The sequence below is a fragment of the Gopherus flavomarginatus genome, chromosome 12 (assembly GCF_025201925.1).
Source record: "Gopherus flavomarginatus isolate rGopFla2 chromosome 12, rGopFla2.mat.asm, whole genome shotgun sequence".
NCBI classification, from domain to species: Eukaryota; Metazoa; Chordata; order Testudines; family Testudinidae; genus Gopherus; species Gopherus flavomarginatus.
In genome coordinates this window covers 6,249,661-6,270,067 of record NC_066628.1, presented here as the reverse complement: position 1 = coordinate 6,270,067, position 20,407 = coordinate 6,249,661, and the positions used below count along the sequence as shown (strand labels likewise).

Below are 20,407 nucleotides of genomic sequence, written 5' to 3'. Positions count from 1 at the left end.
ATGAATTTCAGGTTCCCGGCACTGTCCCTATTGCAAGATCCCCGAGCTTTGGGGGGGCTGCACCTGGGAGAGGTGGAGTAACATTCCTGCTGCTCCCCCAGGAGACTCTCCCCGTGCAGAGACCCCAGCCTGGCCAGGCCACCCCATAAAGGGAAGACAGACCTTCCATCTCAGAACAAAGAGCTGGCGACCCCAAACTTGGGCGGGAAGATCACCCCCAGTGAGCAGCCCCTGCTCTCAGTGAGGGCACCGCTTGGAGGGCAGGTAAGGGGGTGAGAGGTTACCCTGATCCTGCTGGCAGGCTCCAGCTACACTATCTCAGCCCCTTGTTCCGTTCCCTGAGGAGTTTAGTGGAAGTGATCAGCCCAGCCTATTGGGGTGGTGTTGTAGCTCTCTGGTTTTTTGTACTTTTCTGCTGGTGGTGTCAGTTTGCACAACTGAATTTTCCCATCTGTACTGACAACTGGGGAATCCGGGTGCAATGCGTGTGACACACACAATCAGAGGCTCAGCTGGTGTAAACGAAGCCCGTGGAGCTATGGCTGGATTCCCATCAGCTGGGGATCTGGCCGCATCGACTCCAGTGTGGAGCGATGGCCTATGTCTGCCAGCGGAGGATCTGTCTTGACAAATTTGTATTTACAGTCAGCGATGATTGAGTACCAATCTGCACTCCTTCAGAGTCAGCAAACGCCAGACAAAGTGGCATACAAACAAACCGCCCAGGGGAAAGTCCCACCAGCTCAAATAAAAAAAGTCAGGTAAGGGTTATCTCCGTATTACTTGTGAAAGGTTGTGAAGTCCAGCACTCACAGGCCGCGTTAATTCCATCCCCTTATGTGTGGGTGTCAGGATCCAATCTCCAAGGACAGATTCACATGCTGCACCCTTCGTGAACACAGGACTGCATGTCATTCGGTCCTCATTCTGTGCTTTTAGCCCTCTCATCTATAACATGTCCCCGTCAGCACATTGATACCAAGGAAATCTCCCCATCTCTGTGGAATTCCAGAGGACCCACGGTTTGTCTCAGGGACACTAAAGGGGTGAGGTTTTTCTAAATGATTAACTATTCCCCACCATACTAGGGTGACCAGACAGCAAATGTGAAAAATCGGGACAAGGGGTGGGGGGTAATAAGAGCCTATATAAGAGAAAGACCCAAAAATCAGGACTGTCCCTATAAAATTGGGACATCTGGTCACCCTACACCAAACACACTCTTCCCTGTCCTCCATGTTACTCTCTCCTGCCGTTTCCCTCTAACTACCCACTGGTGATGTAAAACCACCTCAGCTTTTGCCTTTTCCTGGCTATCTAGCCAGGTGATACTAGTCTTTTCAGAGTTTCCTGTCTCATTTATTGAACACTGATATAAAATCTTCTCAAAAGTCACCAATTTTTTTTCTCTAACGATTGGGTAAAAACATAAGAGCTGCCAAACTGGGGCAGAGCAATGGTCCATTTAGCCCAATATCCTGTCTCTGGCAGTGGCCAGTACCAGAGCTTCAGAGGGCATGAGAACCCACCCTGTCTTCCCCTCCCAGCTTCTGGCAGCCACAGATATAGTGTTCCCTCGAGCATGGGGTTGCATCCCACACCATCTTGGCTACTAGCCATTGGTGGACCTATCCTCCATGAACTTTTCTAGTTCTTTTTTGAACCCTAGTATAGTCTTGGCCTTCACAACATCCTCTGGCAAGGAGTTCCACAGGTTAATTGTGCATGGTGTGAACAAGTACTTCCTCTAGTTTGCATTAAACCTGTTGCTTATCAATTTCATTGGGTGACCCCCCCATTTTTTTTTTTTTTTTTTTTGCACCATGGGAAAGGGTCATAACACTTCTCTAGTCACTTTCTGCACACCATTCATGGTTTTATAGACCTCTGTCATATCCCTCTTCGTCATCTCTTTTCTAGGGTGAGCAGCCCTAATCTTTTTAGTCTTTCATCATATGGAAGCCATTCCACACCCTTGATCATCTTCATTGCCCTTATCATAGGACTAGAAGGGACCTCGAGAGGTCCTCAAGTCCAGTCCCCTGCACACATGGCAGGACTAAGTATTATCTAGACCATCCTGACAGGTGTTTGTCTAACCTGCTCTTAAAAATCTCCAGTGTTGGAGATTCTACAACCTCCCTGGGCAATTTATTCCAGTGCTTAACCATCCTAACAGTTAGGAAATTTTTCCTAATGTCCATCCTAAACCTCCCTTGCTGCAATTTAAGCCCATTGCTTCTTGTCCTATTCTCAGAAGTTAAGAACAATTTTTCTCCCTTCTCCTTGTAACAACTTTTTATGTACTTGACAACTGTTATCATGTCCCCTCTGAGTCTTCTCTTCTCCAGACTAAACAAACCCAATTTTTTCAATCTTCCCTCATAGGTCATGTTTTCTAGACCTTTCATCACTTTTGTTGCTCTTCTCTGGACTTTCTCCACTTTGTCCACATCTTTCCTGAAATGTGGCACCTAGAACTGGACACAACACTCCAGCTGAGGCCTTATCAGTGCAGAGTACAGCAGAAGAATTACTTCTCGTGTCTTGCTTACAACGGGAGGGGTTGTTGGGGTTTCTCTTCCCAGACCCTTTTGGGGGGGCCTGTCTCCCATATCAGCCTCTGGCTAGTAGGTATGTGGTGGACATGAAGCTCCTGCCTTCTTTCATTGGTCCTTCCCCTCTCTCTTTCTCCCCACTCTGAAGCCTCCTGGCTGCTCTGAGCAGGGTGGGGGTGGGATCCTACTACTCTGTCTCCACCCTCCGCCCACCTCCCCAAGTGTCTGTTTTATCAGCCTTCCTCCCCCGTGACTAGCGGGATTGGGACTGGGGCAGCAGGTGCTGAGTGGGGGTCTCTTGTTGTTCCAGGGGCTGGTGAGCTTCGAGGATGTGGCTGTGTATTTCACTAAGGGGCAGGGGGCTCTGCTGGACCCCACTCAGAGAGCCCTCTACAGGGACGTCATGCAGGAGAACTACGAGACGGTGACCTCGCTGGGTAAGGGATTCCCGTCCCCTCGGCTATTAGAAGCTGTGGGATCTGTGATGTTCCCATTTCCGGTCTTTCTCAATCAATTAGATTTCAGGGCTATGAGCCCCATGGTCACCAGACCCCCTGGGAGAGAGACGTCCCTCTCCACCCCGCTCCCATGGGACAGGGGACTCAGGAAGATAAAGGAGATGATAATTTGTTCCCATCCCCACAGCTTTCAAAGGGGCGGAAGCAGAGCGGTGACCTGCCCGTATTAATTCTCCCTCACACACAGAATCCCTCTCCCCCTCCCTTCCTGGGACTAGGTCTATCCCTGGGCAGGGTGCCAGGCTGTGCAGGTTGAGAAATAGGCAGGGCCTGACAAGCTGAGCTGTGTGTGCACCAACAAATCCCCCAGGGTGCACAGATCCTGGAAGCTCGTGCTGAGAGGAGCACATCCCCTGCCATTGACTTGGGGGCTCAGTGAGCATGCTCCCATCCACTCAGATTCCGCGTCCCCCCCAGCCCAATGCGGGATCAGATTAAGATCAGGGAATGTTCTTTGTGACAAATCCTTTCCCAGTGTCTGACACGCACTGATCTCACCTGATTTCACCCCCCTGAGCAGGATTCCCCCTTCCCAAACCTGAGCTGATCGCCCAGCTGGAGCACGGGGAAGAGCCGTGGGTCCCGGATCTCCAGGCCTGCGAGGGAAGGGAGAGCCCGAGAGCTGCCCGCACTGGTGAGGAATCAATGAAACGAGCACAAACCACCCGGGGAATGGAGGAAACAGCTGGGACTCCCATAAATGTACTGTGAGCGAGAGCCCTCAGTTCTGCCTCATCTCACCCAGGTCAGGGCTATAGCCAGTAGGGGCCATATCCCCCTAGCAGGTGTCACTCACAGCTTCACACCCACCCTGGCTGCCAGTTGGCAGGAGTTCCCTCCCTGACTTTTACTTCCCTCTTGCTGTTTGGCTGGGATGTGGGGACAGCATTGAATTTTTCAGTCTTTCTTCTAGTTATTGTGTTGTTAAACCTCTTCTCTATTCTCCTGTTTTTTCTCTCTGGCACTGGGAATGACTCCTGTCTGGGTCCTCTCTCTGTCTGTCCCAGCAGGTGATGGGATGGTGAGTGAAAACACAGAGGAGAATCTGCAGCAGGAAGGTCCTGAGCAAGTGGAACCATGTGGGATGTTATCGGAAAGATCTGAAGGGAGTTTTTCCCAGAGGCATGAGCGGCGAAAAGCCTGGGGAAATGGGCACAAGCCAGAGAGGCAGCTGGGAACCCATCCAGGGCAGAAAGTGGGTAAATCCACTGATAATGGGGGAGTTTGCAAAGACCCCAAGGAAATCAGAGCCCAGCAGAGAATCCCATCAGGAGTGAGAGACAACACATGCGCCGAGTGCGGGAAAAGCTTCAATTGGAGCTCCAACCTTATTTCACATCAGAGACTCCACACTGGAGACAGGCCTTTTAAATGCCTTGAGTGTGGGAGACGTTTTAATCAGCGAGAGCACCTCGTTAGGCATCAGAGGCTCCACACGGGAGAAAAGCCCTATAAATGCCTGGATTGCAGGAAAAGCTTCATTCAGAGCTCACAGCTTATTACACACCAAAGAGTCCACACAGGCGAGCGACCCTACGAGTGCGCTGAATGTGGGAAAATGTTTAGTGATGGCTCCGCCTTTATTAACCATCAGAGAATCCACACAGGAGTTAAACCCCACAAATGCCTCGACTGTGGGAAAAGCTTCAATCGGAGCTCAACCCTAGTTAGACACCAGAGAACCCACACAGGAGAGAGACCCTTTATATGCCTGGAGTGCGGGAAAAAGTTTAGTGACAGTTCAGCCCTCATTGGGCATCAGAGACTCCACACTGGGGATAAACCCTTTAAATGCTCTGACTGTGGGAAAAGTTTCTTTCAACTCTCACGGCTCCTTGCACATCAGAGAATCCACACGGGCGAGAACCCCTATAAATGCCTCGAGTGTGGGAAAAGGTTTAATGACAACTCAAACCTTATTACACACCAGGTTATCCACACCGGAGAGAGACCCTACAAATGCCTGGACTGTGGGAAAAGCTTCAGTCGCAGCTCGCATCTTATTACGCATCACAGAACCCACACTGGAGAGAGACCCTATAAATGCCTGGACTGTGGGAAAAGCTTCAATCAGAGCTCAAACCTAATTACACATCAAAGACTCCATACAAGAAAGAAACCTTGACTGTGGTAGAACTTTGCCTTGGGGCTCTGGTCACATGAGACATCAGCAGATCCGTACAGGAAGACACCTTTGAAATGTCCTTGAAGTGGAAAATGCTTCAGGCAGACTTGCACCATAGTGGACCAAGGAGACTTCACAAAGGATCCGTTTCCTAATTCCCACACACATTAGCAGCTTTTGGTTCTCGGGGATAGCTGCCTGAAACAGCTTTTCCTTTGGAAAAGTTTGTGGATTTGAAAATATTTTCATTCTGAATCTAGACAAAAAGTAAAAAAAAAAAAACACAATTTTTTTCTACCCAAAGGAGTCTCCAAAAAACAAACAAACAAACAATTTCAGGGGCAAAATGGAATTTTTCAGCTTCCTGGCTGCCCATCTCGTAGGCGCTTGTCAATGTCACTTTCTCCTTGCAGTCAGGAAGTTAAATTGAGTTGGTTGCTGAGGCAGGTTATGGTCTGTACCCTAGCCAACTTTTTAAATGCCAAATGGCTTTTCAGGTTTAATAACCATCTGAGAACGTATCCAGGGAGTAGAATCTCATGCTTGCTCTACACTACATACTTACTTCAGCATAACTACATCACTCAGTGGTATGAAAAATCCACACCCCAGAAAATAATAGTGGGTACCACCTGCAGATCAGCTCCCTCCTCCCCTCCGCCCCCCACTGCCAGTGAGCAGCTGGGGGGTGGAGGGAGAGGAGCAGGGACAGGAAAAGGCAAAGCGAGGATGGGGCATGCTCAGAGGTGGAGGCAGGAAGAGGTGGAGTGAGGGTGAGAAGAGGTAGGTGGGGCGAGGTCTTAGGGGAAGGGGTGGAGTGGGGCCAGGGTCTGGGCCGGAGTGGGGCTCGAGCACCTCTGGGGAACATAAGAACGGCCCTGCTGGATGTCAAGAAACTTTATCTCTGCATCCCGTCCTGAGGTGACACATACTCAGTCAATATGGGGATAATTGAAATCCCCCATTATTATTATTGGGAAATTAGAAAGTCGGCACCTCTGTACAGCTTCACTCACCAGACGGACGTTGAAGCACACTCTGGTCCCTGGTTCGAATGCAGGCTTCAGCCTGGGCTCTCTGCTGGCCCGTCGCAGTGGCTGCACCAACCTTGACCCGGCTTCTCCAAAGGGAGCGGTTGTGGGCAGGACTCCCCCAGTCGTCAGTGGAAATGCTTGAATTTCCTCAGGCCTTGCTTGACTTTGTTGCTGTATCAGAGCTTTGGCCTTCCTCTGCCTTGCGGGTGGTTCTTAAGTTGGCCATGAAGCATACCACTGATTTGGTCGCATCTCCTGTCATCAGTCAAGATGTTGGGTGGCCACCACATTGGATCATGTGCCTGGACTAATTTAGCTAAGTTACTGTCTTACAGACCTTGAGGCTTGTAGGCTCCTTGCACTTCTATCTTAACATGTACTAAGAGGCTACACTAGTCATTCATTCCATAGTTGCTTAGGTGTCTAATTCAGGCTTTGAGTGTGACAGTGATTTTACCAGACGCTTAAAAGTGAGGCGTTGTGATAGTGTGCAACACAATGCCGCGTTCTTTTTTTGTGTATTCTGCTTGGGGCACAGGACTGGCCCAAGAGGCAGGCTTGGAGATTGGGAGCCAGGAAACCACCTGCTGCTGTTCATTCCTGTTGTGTCCTGGGAAACGCTCCTGTGTGTGCGCTCTTTGTAAATAAACAGGACTTAACAATCCGTTTATCCTGCTAATGGAAACAGCCCATGAACACCCACAATACTGGCTAGCAAAAGGGGCAATTCTGGTGTCAGAATGCCAAGGGTTGTGCATACCCCATTGCCTCATTCCTCCTCCTCCTCCATACCAGGCTCTCCTGTTCTCCCCCTCTGGCCAGGGACTCTGTGTGCCCCCTATTTCTCCATCCCCCATACCAGAGTTCCCCATTCTGCCCTTTAGGCCAGGGACTCTGTGTGTCTCCACTGTTGCTTGCTGCCCCCATGACAGGGGGACTGTGTCTTATTCCTCCTACACACCTGTGTTTCTTTTTTTTTCTCCTCACCCTCCAAAGTGCCTTTATTTTCCAACATCGACACTGCTGTGCTCAGCTCTGTAGCACTGAGCCGTGTCAGTCTGGGCCAGTCATTCTGGGCTCGGAGACTGGTTGTGGTGGGGTTTTTTTGTTGCAGTGAAGACATACCCTAAGTCCTCTTTGTGGATCTAGCCCCATGTCCCACCCCAGAGGCAGCCGCATCTCTGTGCTCACTCCTCAGTCCCACCCGCGTCCCCTGCACTATCCTCTCCTCCATCCCATCCGGGGAATGACTCAGGGCAATAATTTCCCTCCAAAACAAGACATTAGTGCAGTTAAAAAAGCAGGGAGGGGGAATCCCCTCAGATCTGAGGTGGGTTTTATATCAATATTTCAGAAATATAAGGGGAAATGATGAAATCTGAGAGAATTCAATAATAAAGGAAAGGGCAAAATCTGAGGGGAATTTTGTGTCCTCCCTGATAATCAGAGGAGAATGTGGGGGGGAGGAGTACCTGTGGGCTGTGTGCAGGTCTGAGGCTGGGGAAGGGCCCCCAGACCCATGAGCTGTGTGCGCACTTTTGGGGCCCCAACTTTTCCTGTTATGCCCACCCTTACCAGTAATGGAATCTGTCTGCATCTCCCTCCCGCCTCCATTCCTGCACTGTTGACTCAGCAGGAGAGCTTGGGCTGAAGGCGGAGATGTGGGTAGAACTGGGGATGAGGGTGGACAAGGAATGAGGGCAGGTGGAGCTGGGGCTGGGCTGAGGCCAGGGGCCAGAGGTGGGGCCTGGATCAGGACCAAGGCAGGAGTGGTGTCGTGGCCAGGGCCAGAAGTAGATCCAGGGGTGGGAGCTGAGCCGGAGCTGGGGCGGGGAATGGAGCTGGGCTGGAGCCAGGGGCCAAGGGCAGGAGACAAACTGGAGCAGAGCCGAAGGCAGAGCAGGGCTGGGTGGCACTCTCTCCCTGGTCCCCTTGGGGGTGGGCTGGGCCCCACCGCACTCCCTTCGAATGTTCCTCCAGGCCCCTTTAGGACCACTTGGAACCACTGTTCTAGCTAGTACCTTGAGTCTCCAGCACCAGGAGTGTGGTCAGTGTACCCAGCCCTGCCCAGAAGGCTTGTTTTCCGTTACAGAAATGGGGAAGTCGTGCCCCAGAACAGATTGACCACCTCCCAGGAAGTCTGTCGGCTCCTATCCTCCCTCCCTTCCTTCCTCACCCCACATGTTTCCTGCCCCTCCCTCTCTCTGTCTCGTACAAAACCACCAGCAGCTCCCTGGAAATCCCCTACCTGAGCCAACTTCACCACAGCCACTTCTGTCCCTCGGTCAGGAGAAGGCACTAATCGGGTGTGAAAAGTGGTGGTTATTCTTCAGCCTGTTAAGGTGACCGAGAATGGTGATGGGGAAAGTTTCAGAAGGGGTGAGAGTCCGTTTCACACCCCGACGCCCCCTGCGGTGTTTTTTGGTTTTGTTTTTTGCTGCAGACAGATGTCCTACACTTTTCACGAGGGAACATTTTAGGTCACTTTTATTACATGGCAGATGCAGCCCCTCCTACCAGGGTTCAATCCACCGAGATGCTTTTAAAGCCTCCCACTGACAGAGTGTCCATTGGTCAGCAACCATGGCGAATCAGAGCTGCAGGGCAGTGCCTGCGGACAGGGCAGTGCTCAGAGCTGCCTGGCCGCGAAGCTGCTTGAGGTAAGCGCAGCCTGGAGCCTGCACCCCTGACCCATTCCCATGCCCCAACCCCCTGCCCCAGCCCTAATCCCCCTCCCATCCTCTGAACCCCTCGATCCCAGCCCGGAGCACGCTCCTATAGCCCAAATCCCTCATCCCCAGCCCTACCCCAGAGCCTGCACCCTCAGCTGGAGCCCTCACCACCCCCCCGCACCCCAACCCCCCCAATTTCATGAGCGTTCATGGCCTGCCATACAGTTTCCATACCCAGCTGTGCCCCTGGGGACCCGCTGCTTGTCTCAGGAGGCAGAAACGGGGTTAGATTTTTCTAACAACACCCCCAACTGCAAACATACTCCCCTCCAGGGTGACCAGGCAGCAAGTGTGAAAATTTGGGATGGGGTGGGGGTGGGGAATAGGAGTCTTTATAAGAAAAAGACCCACAAATCATAGATTATTAGGGTTGGAAGGGACCTCAGGAGATCATCTAGTCTAACCCCCTGCTCAAAGCAAGACCAATCCCCAGATAGATTTTTGCCCCAGGTCCCTAAATGTCCCCCTCAAGGACTGAACTCACAACCCTGTGTTTAAGCAGGCCAATGCTCAAATCAGGACTGTCCCTGTAAAATGGGGACATCTGGTCACCCTACTCGCCTCTCGGTCACCTGCTCTCCAACCCCCCCTCCCTGCTAATCCACCCCAGGCCGCGCAGTGCAAAGCTGGGAGCTGCTGCCTGCACCCCGAGGCAGGTGGCTGCGGAGCAATCGGGGTCTCGCTAGGACCCAGGAGGCGCTGGGGGTGGGGGGGAGCGGTGCCGGGAGGTCAGACACAGCCCCAGCAGCAGGAAGCGGATTTCACTCGCTACAGGGTAACTCCTGGGCGCCGCTGTGTCCCAGCCCGATCCCCCAGCCCCGGCCGCCCGCAGGGGGGAGAGGTTACTACCGAGCGAGTCGCAGCCCTACGGCTTCCCAAGAGGCTCTTCCATCCCAGGGAAGAGACCTCGGCCTGCCCAGGACTTTCCCTATAGGGAAGACAGATCTTCCGCCCCCCTCCCTCCAAAAAAAAGAGCTGGGACCCCAGATCCAGGAGGAAGACACCTTCCATTGAGCAGCCTCTGCCCCCAGGAGCTGCTCCCCTTGGAGCGAAGGTAAGAGACTTTCCCACCCCGTGCCTGCCGGTGACCCCCGCCCTGCAGCTGATCCTGCTGGCTAAATGCTCTGCAGACTCTGGTTAAACAATCCCAGCCCCCTGGGCCGTTGACTGGGGTGAGGGGGCGGGTAATTTGGAAGATTGGCTCTGCTGGCTTTATTTTCTTTTTTTTTTATTGGTTCTTCTTTGTTGTGGGTGAATGTTCATCTCCTCGCACGGACTAGGGGAATCCGTGCAAAATGTGTGTTTGTGTGCTGCAAAACCACAGGGGCCAAATCCTCAGCTGGTGTAAAATCAGTGTCGCTCCATGAAGTCAACAGTGCTGTGATCCACTGACACCAGCTGGGGATCTGGCCCCATTTATCCCGGTGGAGCTGTGATCCACTGACACCAGCTGGGGATTTGGCCCCATTTATCCCGGTCGAGCTGTGATCCACTGACACCAGCTGGGGATCTGGACCAGTTTATCTCAGTGGAGCTGTGATTTATTGACACCACCTAGGGATCTGGCCTCGTTTATCCCGGTGGAGCTGTGATCCATTGACACCAGCTGGGGATCTGGCTCTGTTTATTCCATGAGCTGTGATCCATTGACACCAGCTAGGGATATGGCCCTATTTGTACCATGGAGCTGTGATCTATTGACACCAGCTGGGGATCTGGCCCTGTTTATCCCAGTGGAGCTGTGATCTATTGACACCAGCTAGGGATCTGGCCCTGTTTATCCTGGTGGAGCTGTGATCCACTGACACCAGCTGGGGATCTGGCCCCGTTTATCTCAGTGGAGCTGTAATCTATTGACACCAGCTAGAGATCTGGCCCTGTTTATCCCGGTGGAGCTGTGATCCATTGACACCAGCTGGGGATCTGGCCCTGTTTATCCCGTTGGAGCTGTGATCCACTGACACAGGCAGGGTCTGATCAGAAACAGTCAAATAAAAAAGAGTCCCATTCAATTACATCGTGTAATGGCAGACAGCTAGAAGGAGATAAGTTTTTAAAGTGCTTATATACCAATGCTAGAAGTCTAAAGAATAAAATGGGTGAACTAGAGTGCCTCGTATTAAATGAGGATATTGATATTATAGGGATCACAGAAACTTGGTAAAATCAGGATAATCAATGGGATACAGCAATATCAGGGTACAGAATATATCGGAAGGACAGAACAGGTGGTGCTGGTGGGGGAGTGGCATTATATGTGAAAGAAAGTGTAGAATCAAATGAAGTAAAAATCGTAAATGAATCAAACTGTACCATAGAATCTCTATGGATAGAAATGTCATGCTCTAACAATAACAATATAGCGGTAAGGATATATTACTGACCACCTGACCAGGATGGTGATTGTGACTGTGAAATGCTCAGGGAGATTAGAGAGGCTATTAATATAAAAAACTCAATAATAACAATGGGGGATTTCAATTATCCCTATATTGACTGGGTACATGTCAACTCAGGATGGGATGCAGAGAGATAGTTTCTTGACACCTTAAACGACTGCTTCTTGAAGCAGCTGGTCTTGGAACCCACCAGAGGAGAGGCAATTCTTGATGTAGTCCTAAGTGGAGCACAGGGTCTGGTCCAAGAGGTGAATATAGCTGGACCGCTTGGTAATAGTGACCATAATATAGTTACATTCCATATCCCTGTGGCTGGAAAAACACCACAGAGGCCCAACACTGTGGCATTTCATTTCAGAAAGGGGAACTACATAAAAACGAGGAGGTTAGTTAAACAGAAATTGAAGGGTACAGCGCCAAAAGTGAAATCTCTGCAAGCTGCATGGAAACTTTTTAAAGACACCACAACAGAGGCTCAACATAAATGCATACCCCAAATTAAAAACATAGTAAGAGAACCAAAAAAGAGCCACCATGGCTAAACAACAAAGTAAAAGAAGCAGTGAGAGGCAAAAAGGCATCCTTAAAAAAGTAGAAGTTAAACCTAGTGAGGAAAATAGAAGGAGCATAAACACTGGCAAAAGAAGTGTAAAAATACATTTAGGAAGGCCCAAAAAGAACTCGAGGAACAGTTAGCCAAAGACTCAAAAAGTAATAGCAAATTTTTTTAAAGTCCATTAGAAGCAGGAGGCCTGCAAAACAGCCAGTGGGGCCACTGGATGATCAAGGTGCTAAAGGAGCACTCAAGGGCGGTAAGGCCATTGTGGAGAAACTAAACGAAATATTTGCGGCTGAGGATGTGAGGGAGATTCCCAGACCTGAGCCATTCTTTTTAGGTGACAGATCTGAGGAACTGTGCCAGATTGAGGTATCATTAGAGGTGGTTTTGGAACAAATTGATAAATTAAACAGCAATAAATCACCAGGACCAGATGAGAGTCACCCAAGAGTTCTGAAGGAACTCAAATGTGAAATTGCAGAACTACTATCTGTGGTGTGTAACCTATTATTGAAATCAGCTTCTGTACCAGGTGACTGGAGGGTAGCTAATGTGACTCCAATTTTTAAAAAGGGCCCCGGAGATGATCCCAGCAAGTTCAGGCCTGTAAACCTGACTTCAGTACTGGGCAAACTGGTTGAAACTGTAATAAAGAACAATATTGTCAAACATAGATGAGTCAACATGGTTTTAGTAAAGGGAAATCATGCCTCACCAATCTACTAGAATTCTTTGAAGGGGTCAACAAGCATGTGGGCCAAGGGGATCCAGTGGATATAGTGTACTTAGATTTTCAGAAAGCCTTTGACAAGGTCCCTCACCAAAGGCTTTTAAGCAAGGTCAGCTGCCACGGGATAAGAGGGAAGGTGCTCTGATTGATTGGTAACTGGTTAAAAGAGGAAACAAAGGGTAGGTATAAATGGTCAGTTTTCAGAATGGAGAGAGGTGAATAGTGGTGTCGCCCAGGGGTCTGTTCTGGGACCAGTCCTATTCAACAGATTTATAAATGATCTGGAAAAAGGGGTAAACAGTGAGATGGCAAAATTTGCAGATGATACAAAATTACTAAAGATAGTTAAGACCCAGGCAGATTGCGAAGAGCTGCAGAAGGATCTCTCAAAACTGGGTGACTGGGCAACAAAATGGCAGATGAAAGTTTATGTTGATAAATGAAAATTAATGCACATTGGAGAGAATAATCCCAACTATACATATAAAATGTTAGGATCTAAATGAGCTGTTACCACTCAAGAAAGAGATCTTGGAGTCATTGTGAATAGTCCTCTGAAAACATCCACTCAATGTGCAGTGGCAGTCAAAAAAGTGAACAGAATGCTGGGAATAATTAAGAAAGGGTTGGATAATAGGGCAGAAAATATCATGTTCCTTCTATATAAATCCATGGTACACCCACATCTAGAATACTGTGTGTAGATGTCGTCGCCCATCTCAAAAAAGATATATTGGAATTGGGAAAGGTTCAGAAAAGGGTAACAAAAATTATTAGGGGTATTGAACGGTTTCCGGGTGAGGAGAGATTAATAAGGCTGGGACTTTTTAGCTTGGAAAAGAGACGGCTAAGGGGAGATATGATTGAGGTCTATAAAATCATGACTGGCGTTGAGAAAATAAATAAGGAAATGTTGTTTACTACTTCTCATAACACAAAAACTAGGGATCACCAAATGAAATTAATAGGCAGCAGGTTTAAAACAACTAAAAGGAGGTATTTCTTCCTAGTCAACTTGTGGAACTCCTTGCCAGAGGATATTGGGAAAGCTAAGAATAACAGGGTTCAAAAAAGAACTAGATAATTTCATCGAGGATAGGTCCATCAATGGCTATTAGCCAGGATGGGCAGAGATGGTGTCCCTAGCCTCTGTTTGCCAAAAGCTGGGAGTGAGTGACAGGGGATGGATCACTGGATGATTCCCTGTTCTGTTCATTCCCTCTGGGCACCTGGCACTGGCCACTGTCAGAGGATAGGAGACTGGGCTGGATGGACCTTTTTGTCTGACCCAGTAGGGCCGTTCTTATCAGCTGGGGATCTGGCCCTGTTTATGCTGGTGGAGTTGTGATCCATTGACAGCAGTTGGGGATCTGGCTTGAACAATCTGTAGTAACATACAATACGTTTTTGGGTAACTGTTTGTACGAACTGGCTTTGAGTTCCTTCAGAAACAGCAAATGACAGACAAAGTGGAATACAAACAAACTATAGAGGGAAAATGCCTGTTAGATCAAGATTTAAAAAAAGAAAGAAAGAAAAGAAAAGAAAAGAAAAAAGAATTAAGACCTTGTCTACACTCATATTTTAGGGGGAAATTTTCAAAGACACAAATGGCCAATTTTGAGTCATAAAACCACCATTGAAATAAATACACAAATCAATGGAATGAATCTACGTTGGCAGTGGATCACCATTGAGACAATCAGAAGAGCAGATAAGACAGATTTGCAAGGGATCCATGAGGCTCTGTGCAGGCAGGTGACACCTGCGTAAACGAACGAGGAATTCTTTTCACACCAAAGACATGAACAAGAATTCCAGAATAAGTTAGGGGAGGTGAATGTGCAAACCCCTTCACCAAATCCAGCCTTCTTTGGCAGCATGAGCCCTCATTTCAGATAGAGAAGAGCTGCTGTATCTAGGCGGTGGGCTGCATTGTGACTTCAACACCACAGCCATGGGGGCCGGGGCTGAGAGGTGCTCCCTAAAGTGGAAGAAAAGCCCATCCACCACCCTCACCCCACTTCGCCTGTTTGTGGTAACTTTCATCCCCTTCTGCAACCCCTCCTATTCTAGGGTTTTTCCCCTCCGCCTATCTCAATCCTCTCCCCCTATCTCAACCTCAGCTCCTGCACCATGTAGTGTCTATCTGTTTTATGACCCCCGGGTCAAATTCTGCCCATCGCTCCCCTGCGAGCCAGCCCCTCTGTTCCTCTTTAAAGCACTGAGCAGATGCCCCTTCAGCATGTGTTACTGCGCGCATTCAGATCGCTGGAGCATGCTCCATAATTGCAAAGTAGCCAATTCTGGTCAGAAACCGTTCGTGGCGTGGCGTTAACTCTAGTTTTACAAACTATTTGCTGGGGCTACCAGGAGCAGTTGCTGACACCTAGCTATTCTTTTCAGTGGCCCCGTCATAGTTTGCTAGCCCTCGCCTTTCCCCATCCGCTGATTCTTAAGCGGAGAATGTCACCCGTGGGTTTACTCGTCAGTAATACAATAAGAGTTTGTTAGCCAATTTCTGTCTCTATGGATAGAAATTCCATGCTTGAATAAGAAGACTACAGCAGGAGGAATATACTGCCAACCACCAGCCCAGGATGGTGATGGTGATTGTGAAATGCTCACAGAGATTAGAGAGGCTACAAAAATAGAAGACTCACTAATAATGGGGGATTTTAACTATCCCTGTACTGACTGGGTCCGTGTCATCTCTGAACAGAGATAAAATTTCCAGACTCCATTAACGATGGCTTCTTGGGAGTGGCTAGTCCTAGAACCCACAAGAGGAGAGACAATTCTTCATTTAGTCCCAAGTGACACAGAGGATCTGGTCCAAGAGGTGAATATAGCTCAACTGCTTGGCAACAGCGACCGTAATGTAATTAAATTTAAACATCCTTGGGAGGGAAATACCAAAGAAGCCCACCACAGTAGCATTTAACTTCAAAAAAAGAGGAACTGCCCTAAAATGAGGAAGCTAGCTAAATGGAAAATAAAAGGAACAGTCACAAGAGTGAATTGTCTGCATGCTGTATGGAAACTTTTTAAAACCACGATAACAGAGGCTCAAATTGAATGCATGCCCAAATTTAATTAAAAAAACAATAAGAGGACCCAAAAAAAAAAGCCACCGTGGCTAAACAACAAAAAAGAGGCAAAAAGGCATCCTTTAAAAATTGGAAGTCAAATCTGACTGAGGAAAACAGAAAGGAACATGAACTGTGGCCGGTTAGATGTAAAAGTTTATTTAGGCAGGCCGAAAAGTATTTGAAGATCCACTAGCAAAAGGCACAAAAAGCTTTTTGAGGACATCAGAAGCAGGAAGCCTGCCAAACAGTCAGTGGGGCTACAAGGCGATGGAGGTGCTAAAGAAGGACCAGGCTGTGGGGAGAAGCTAAATAAATTCTTTGCATCGGTCTTCATGACTGAGAGGATGTGAGGGAGATTCCCAAACCTGAGCCATTCTTTTTTGGTGACAAATCTGAGAAACTGTCCCAGACTGAGGTGTCATTAGAGGAGGTTTGGGAACAGATTGATAAACTAAACAGTAATAAGTCACCAGGACGAGATGGGGTTCACCCAAGAGGTCTGAAGAAACTCAAATGTGAAATTGCAGAACTACTAACTGTGGTATGTAACCTATCATTTAAATCAGCCTCTGTACCAAATGACTGGAGGATAGCTAATATAACACCGATTTTTTTTTTTTTAAATGGTGCCAGAGGCGATCCTGGCAGTTACAGGCCGGTAAGCCTAACTTCAGTACCGGACAAATTGGTTGAAACTATAGTAAAGAGCAGAATTATCAAACACATAGATGAACATGGTTAGTTGGGAAGGAGTCAATGTGGTTTTTGTAAACAGAAATCATGACTCACCAATCTATTAGAATTCTCTGAGGGGATCAACAAGCTTGTGGACAAGGGTGACCCAGTGGATAGAGTACTCGGACTTTCAGAAAGCCTTTTCAGGGTGCCTCACCAAAGGCTCTTAAGAAAAGTAATCTGTCAAGGGATAAGAGGGAAAGTCCTCTCATGGATCAGTAACTGCTTAAAGATAGGAAACAAAGGGTAGGAATAAATGGTCAGTTTTCAGAATGGAGAGCGGTAAATAGTGGTGTCCCCCAGGGATCTGTGCTAGGATCAGTCCTATTCAACATATTCATAAATGATCTAGAAAAAGAGGTAAACTGTGAGGTGACAGTTTGAAGATAATGCAGAATTACTCAAGATCGTTAACTCCAAGGCTGGTTACAAAGGGATCTCTCAGAACTGGCTGACTGGGCAACAAAATGGCAGATGAAATTCAGTGTTGAGTAATGCAAAGTAATGCACGTTGGAAACATAATCCCGGCTATACTTACAAAATGATGGGGTCTAAATGAGCTGTTACCACTCGAGAGAGAGATCTTGGAGTCATTGTGGTTAGTTCTCTGGAAACATCTGCTCAAAATGTGCAGCGTCAGTCAAAAAAGCAAACAGAATGTTAGGAACCCTTAGAAAATGAATAGGTAACAAGACTGAAAATATCGTATTGCCTCTGTATAAATCCAGAGTTTTACTACAGTATGCGGTTCTGGTCACCCCATCTCAAAAAAGATGTATTAGAATTGGAAAGGGTACAGAGAAGTGCAACAAAAACAATTAAGGGATGGAACAGCTTTCTTATGAGGAGAGTTTAAAAAGACGGTGACTGCTCAGCTTGGAAAAAGAGACAGCTAAAGGGGGGATATGATGGAAATCTATAAAATCATGGCTGCTGTGGAGAAAGTGAATAAGGAAGTGTTAGTTACCCCTTCACAAACACAAGAATCAGGGTCACCCAATGAAATTAATAGGCAGCAGGTTTCAATCAAACAAAAGGAAGTATTTCTTAATGATTCCCAACATTCTGTTCGTTTTGACTGCCACTACACGTTGAGTGGATGTTTTCAGAGAACTATCCACAATGACTCCAAGATCTTTCTTCCTGTGCTGTTGAGGAGGATGAAAGTCCCAGGGAAGGAGAGCATACAACTGGAGCAGAAGGAAAAATCCCATAATTGGGACCCTTCTTCCAGATAATATTTTGGTATCCTCTAGCTCTGAGGATACCTCTCCGGGGGAGGGAATGCCAGGTATTACGAAGACACAGGTATTAGTAATGGGCCATTTGATCATTAGAAACATAGATAGCTGGGTTCACGATGACCAGGAGAGCTGCATGGTGATTTGCCTGCCTTGTGCAAAGGTTGCAGATCTCGAGACATCTGGATAGACTTATGTGTAGTGCTGGGGAGGAGCTGGTGGTCGTGGTACATGTAGGTGCCAATGACATAGGGAAGGATAGGAAAGACATCCTGGAGGCCAAATTTACACTGCTGGGTTAGAGATGGAAGTCCAGGACCTCCATGGCAGCATTCGCTGAGATTCTCCCAGTTCCACATGTAGGGCCAGTTAGACAGAACTGCGGAGTCTTAATGCGTGGATGAGACGATGGTGTAGGGAGGAGGAGTTTAGATTTATTAGGAACCGGGGAAACTTTTGGGAAAGGAGGAGCCTATATAGGAAGGATGGGCTCCACCTAAACCAAAATGGAACCAGATTGTTGGCAAGTAACATTAAAAAGGTCATAGAACAGTTTTTAAACTAAGGACTGGGAGAAAGCTCAGAGGTGCGGAGGGAACACGTGGTTTGAACATTCCCTAGGGGAGGATCTATTAATAGAATATCTCTATGTCCTAGTGAGGACAAGAGGATGGAAAATGATAAAATATAGGCAGGGTCTGATCAGAAACAGTCAAATAAAAAAAGAGTCCCATTCAATTACATCGTGTAATGGCAGACAGTTAGAAGGAAACAAGTTTTTAAAGCGCTTGTATACCAGTGCTAAAAGTCTAAATGATAAAATGGGTGAACTAGAGTGCCTCATATTAAATGAGGATATTGATATAATAGGATCACAGAAACTTGGTGAAATGAGGATAATCAATGGGATACAGCAATATCAGGGTACAAAATATATCAGAAGGACAGAACAGGTGGTGCTGGTGGGGGAGTGGCACTATATGTGAAAGAAAGCATAGAATCAAATGAAGTAAATATCGTAAATGAATCAAATTGGACCATAGAATCTCTATGGATAGAAATTCCATGCTCTAACAATAACAATATAGCAGTAGGGATATATTACTGACCACCTGACCAGGATGGTGATTGTGACTGTGAAATGCTCAGAGAGATTAGAGAGACTATTAATATAACAATTAATTAATATAAAAAACTCAATAATAACAATGAGGGATTTCAATTTTCCCCATATTGACTCGGCACATGTCCCCTCAGGATGGGATGCAGAGATAGAGTTTCTTGACACCTTAAATGACTGCTTCTTGGAGCAGCTGGTCCTGAAACCCACCAGAGGAGAGGCAATTCTTGATGTGGTCCTAAGTGGAGCACAGGATCTGGTCCAAGAGGTGAATATAACTGGACTGCTTGGTAATAGTGACCATAATATAATTAAATTCAATATCCCTGTGGCAGAAAAAACACCGCAGCAGCCCTACACTGTAGCATTTAATTTTAGAAAGGGGAACTACACAAAAATGAGAAGGTTTGTTAAACAGAAATTAAAGGGTACAGTGCCAAAAGTGAAATCTCTGCAAGCTGCGTGGAAACTTTTTAAAGACACCATAATAGAGGTTCAACTGAAATGTATACCCCAAATTAAAAACGTAGTAAGAGAACCGAAAAAGAGCCACCGTGGCTAAACAACAAAGTAAAAGAAGCAGGGAGAGGCAAAAATGCATCCTTTAAAAAGTGAAAGTTAATTCCTAGTGAGGAAAATAGAAAGGAGCATAAACACTGGCAAATGAAGTGTAAAAACAGAATTAGGAAGGCAAAAAAAGAATTTGAGGAACAGTTAGCCACAGACTCAAAAAGTAATAGCAAATTTTTTTTCAAGTCCATTAGAAGCAGGAGGCCTGCAAAACAACCAGTGGGGCCACTGGATCGAGGTGCTAAAGGAGCACTCAAGGACGATAATGCCATTGCGGAGAAACTAAATGAATTCTTTGCATCGGTCTTCATGGCTGAAGATGTGAGGGAGATTCTCAAACCTGAGCCATTCTTTTTAGGTGACAGATCTGAGGAACTGTCCAGGATTGAGGTTTCGTTAGAGGAGTTTTTGCAACAAATTGATAAATTAAACAGCAGTAAGTCACCAGGATCAGATGGGATTCACCCAAGAGTTCTGAAGGAACTCAAATATGAAATTGCAGAACTACTGACTGTAGTCTGGTTTCAGAGTGGTAACCGTGTTAGTCTGTATCAGCAAAAACGAGGAGTACTTGTGGCACCGTAGATACTAACAAATTTATTTGGGCATACGCTTTTGTTTGCTAGAACCCACTTCATCAGGTGCATGGAGTGGAAAATACAGTAGCAGGTATAAATACACAGCACATGAAAAGAAGGGAGTTGCGTAACCGAGTGGGAGGTCAGTCTAACGAGACAATCCAATTAACAGTAGGATACTAAGGGAGGAAAGATCACTTTTGTAGTGGTAATGAGAGTGGCCCGTTCCAAACAGTTGACAAGAAGGTGTGAGTAACAGCAGGGGGAAATTAGTATGGGGAAATTAGGTTTTGTACTGACCCAACCACTCCCAGTCTTTATTTAGGCCTAATTTGATGGTGTCCAGTTTGCAAATTAATTCCAGTTCTGCAGTTTCATGTTGGAGTCTGTTTTTGAAGTTTTGTTGTTGAAGAAT

The 20,407-nt window shown here is 47.3% G+C and overlaps 2 protein-coding genes across 2 annotated transcripts in view; one reads left to right on the top strand and one right to left on the bottom strand.

Annotated features, from left to right (window-relative positions):
* Positions 1-20,407, bottom strand: part of LOC127033326 (zinc finger protein 239-like) — a 156,146-nt gene that overhangs the window by 72,048 nt on the left and 63,691 nt on the right. The gene's annotated exons all lie outside the window — the stretch shown is intronic.
* The window catches only part of LOC127033126 (zinc finger protein 850-like), a 51,895-nt gene continuing 34,064 nt past the window's right edge, over positions 2,577-20,407 (top strand). The window contains exons 1-3 of the mRNA XM_050920931.1: positions 2,577-2,995; positions 3,594-3,710; positions 4,084-5,199. Coding sequence (XP_050776888.1) covers positions 2,962-2,995; positions 3,594-3,710; positions 4,084-5,199 — 1,267 coding nt within the window. The 5' untranslated portion in view covers positions 2,577-2,961. The remainder of the gene's footprint in view (positions 2,996-3,593; positions 3,711-4,083; positions 5,200-20,407) is intronic.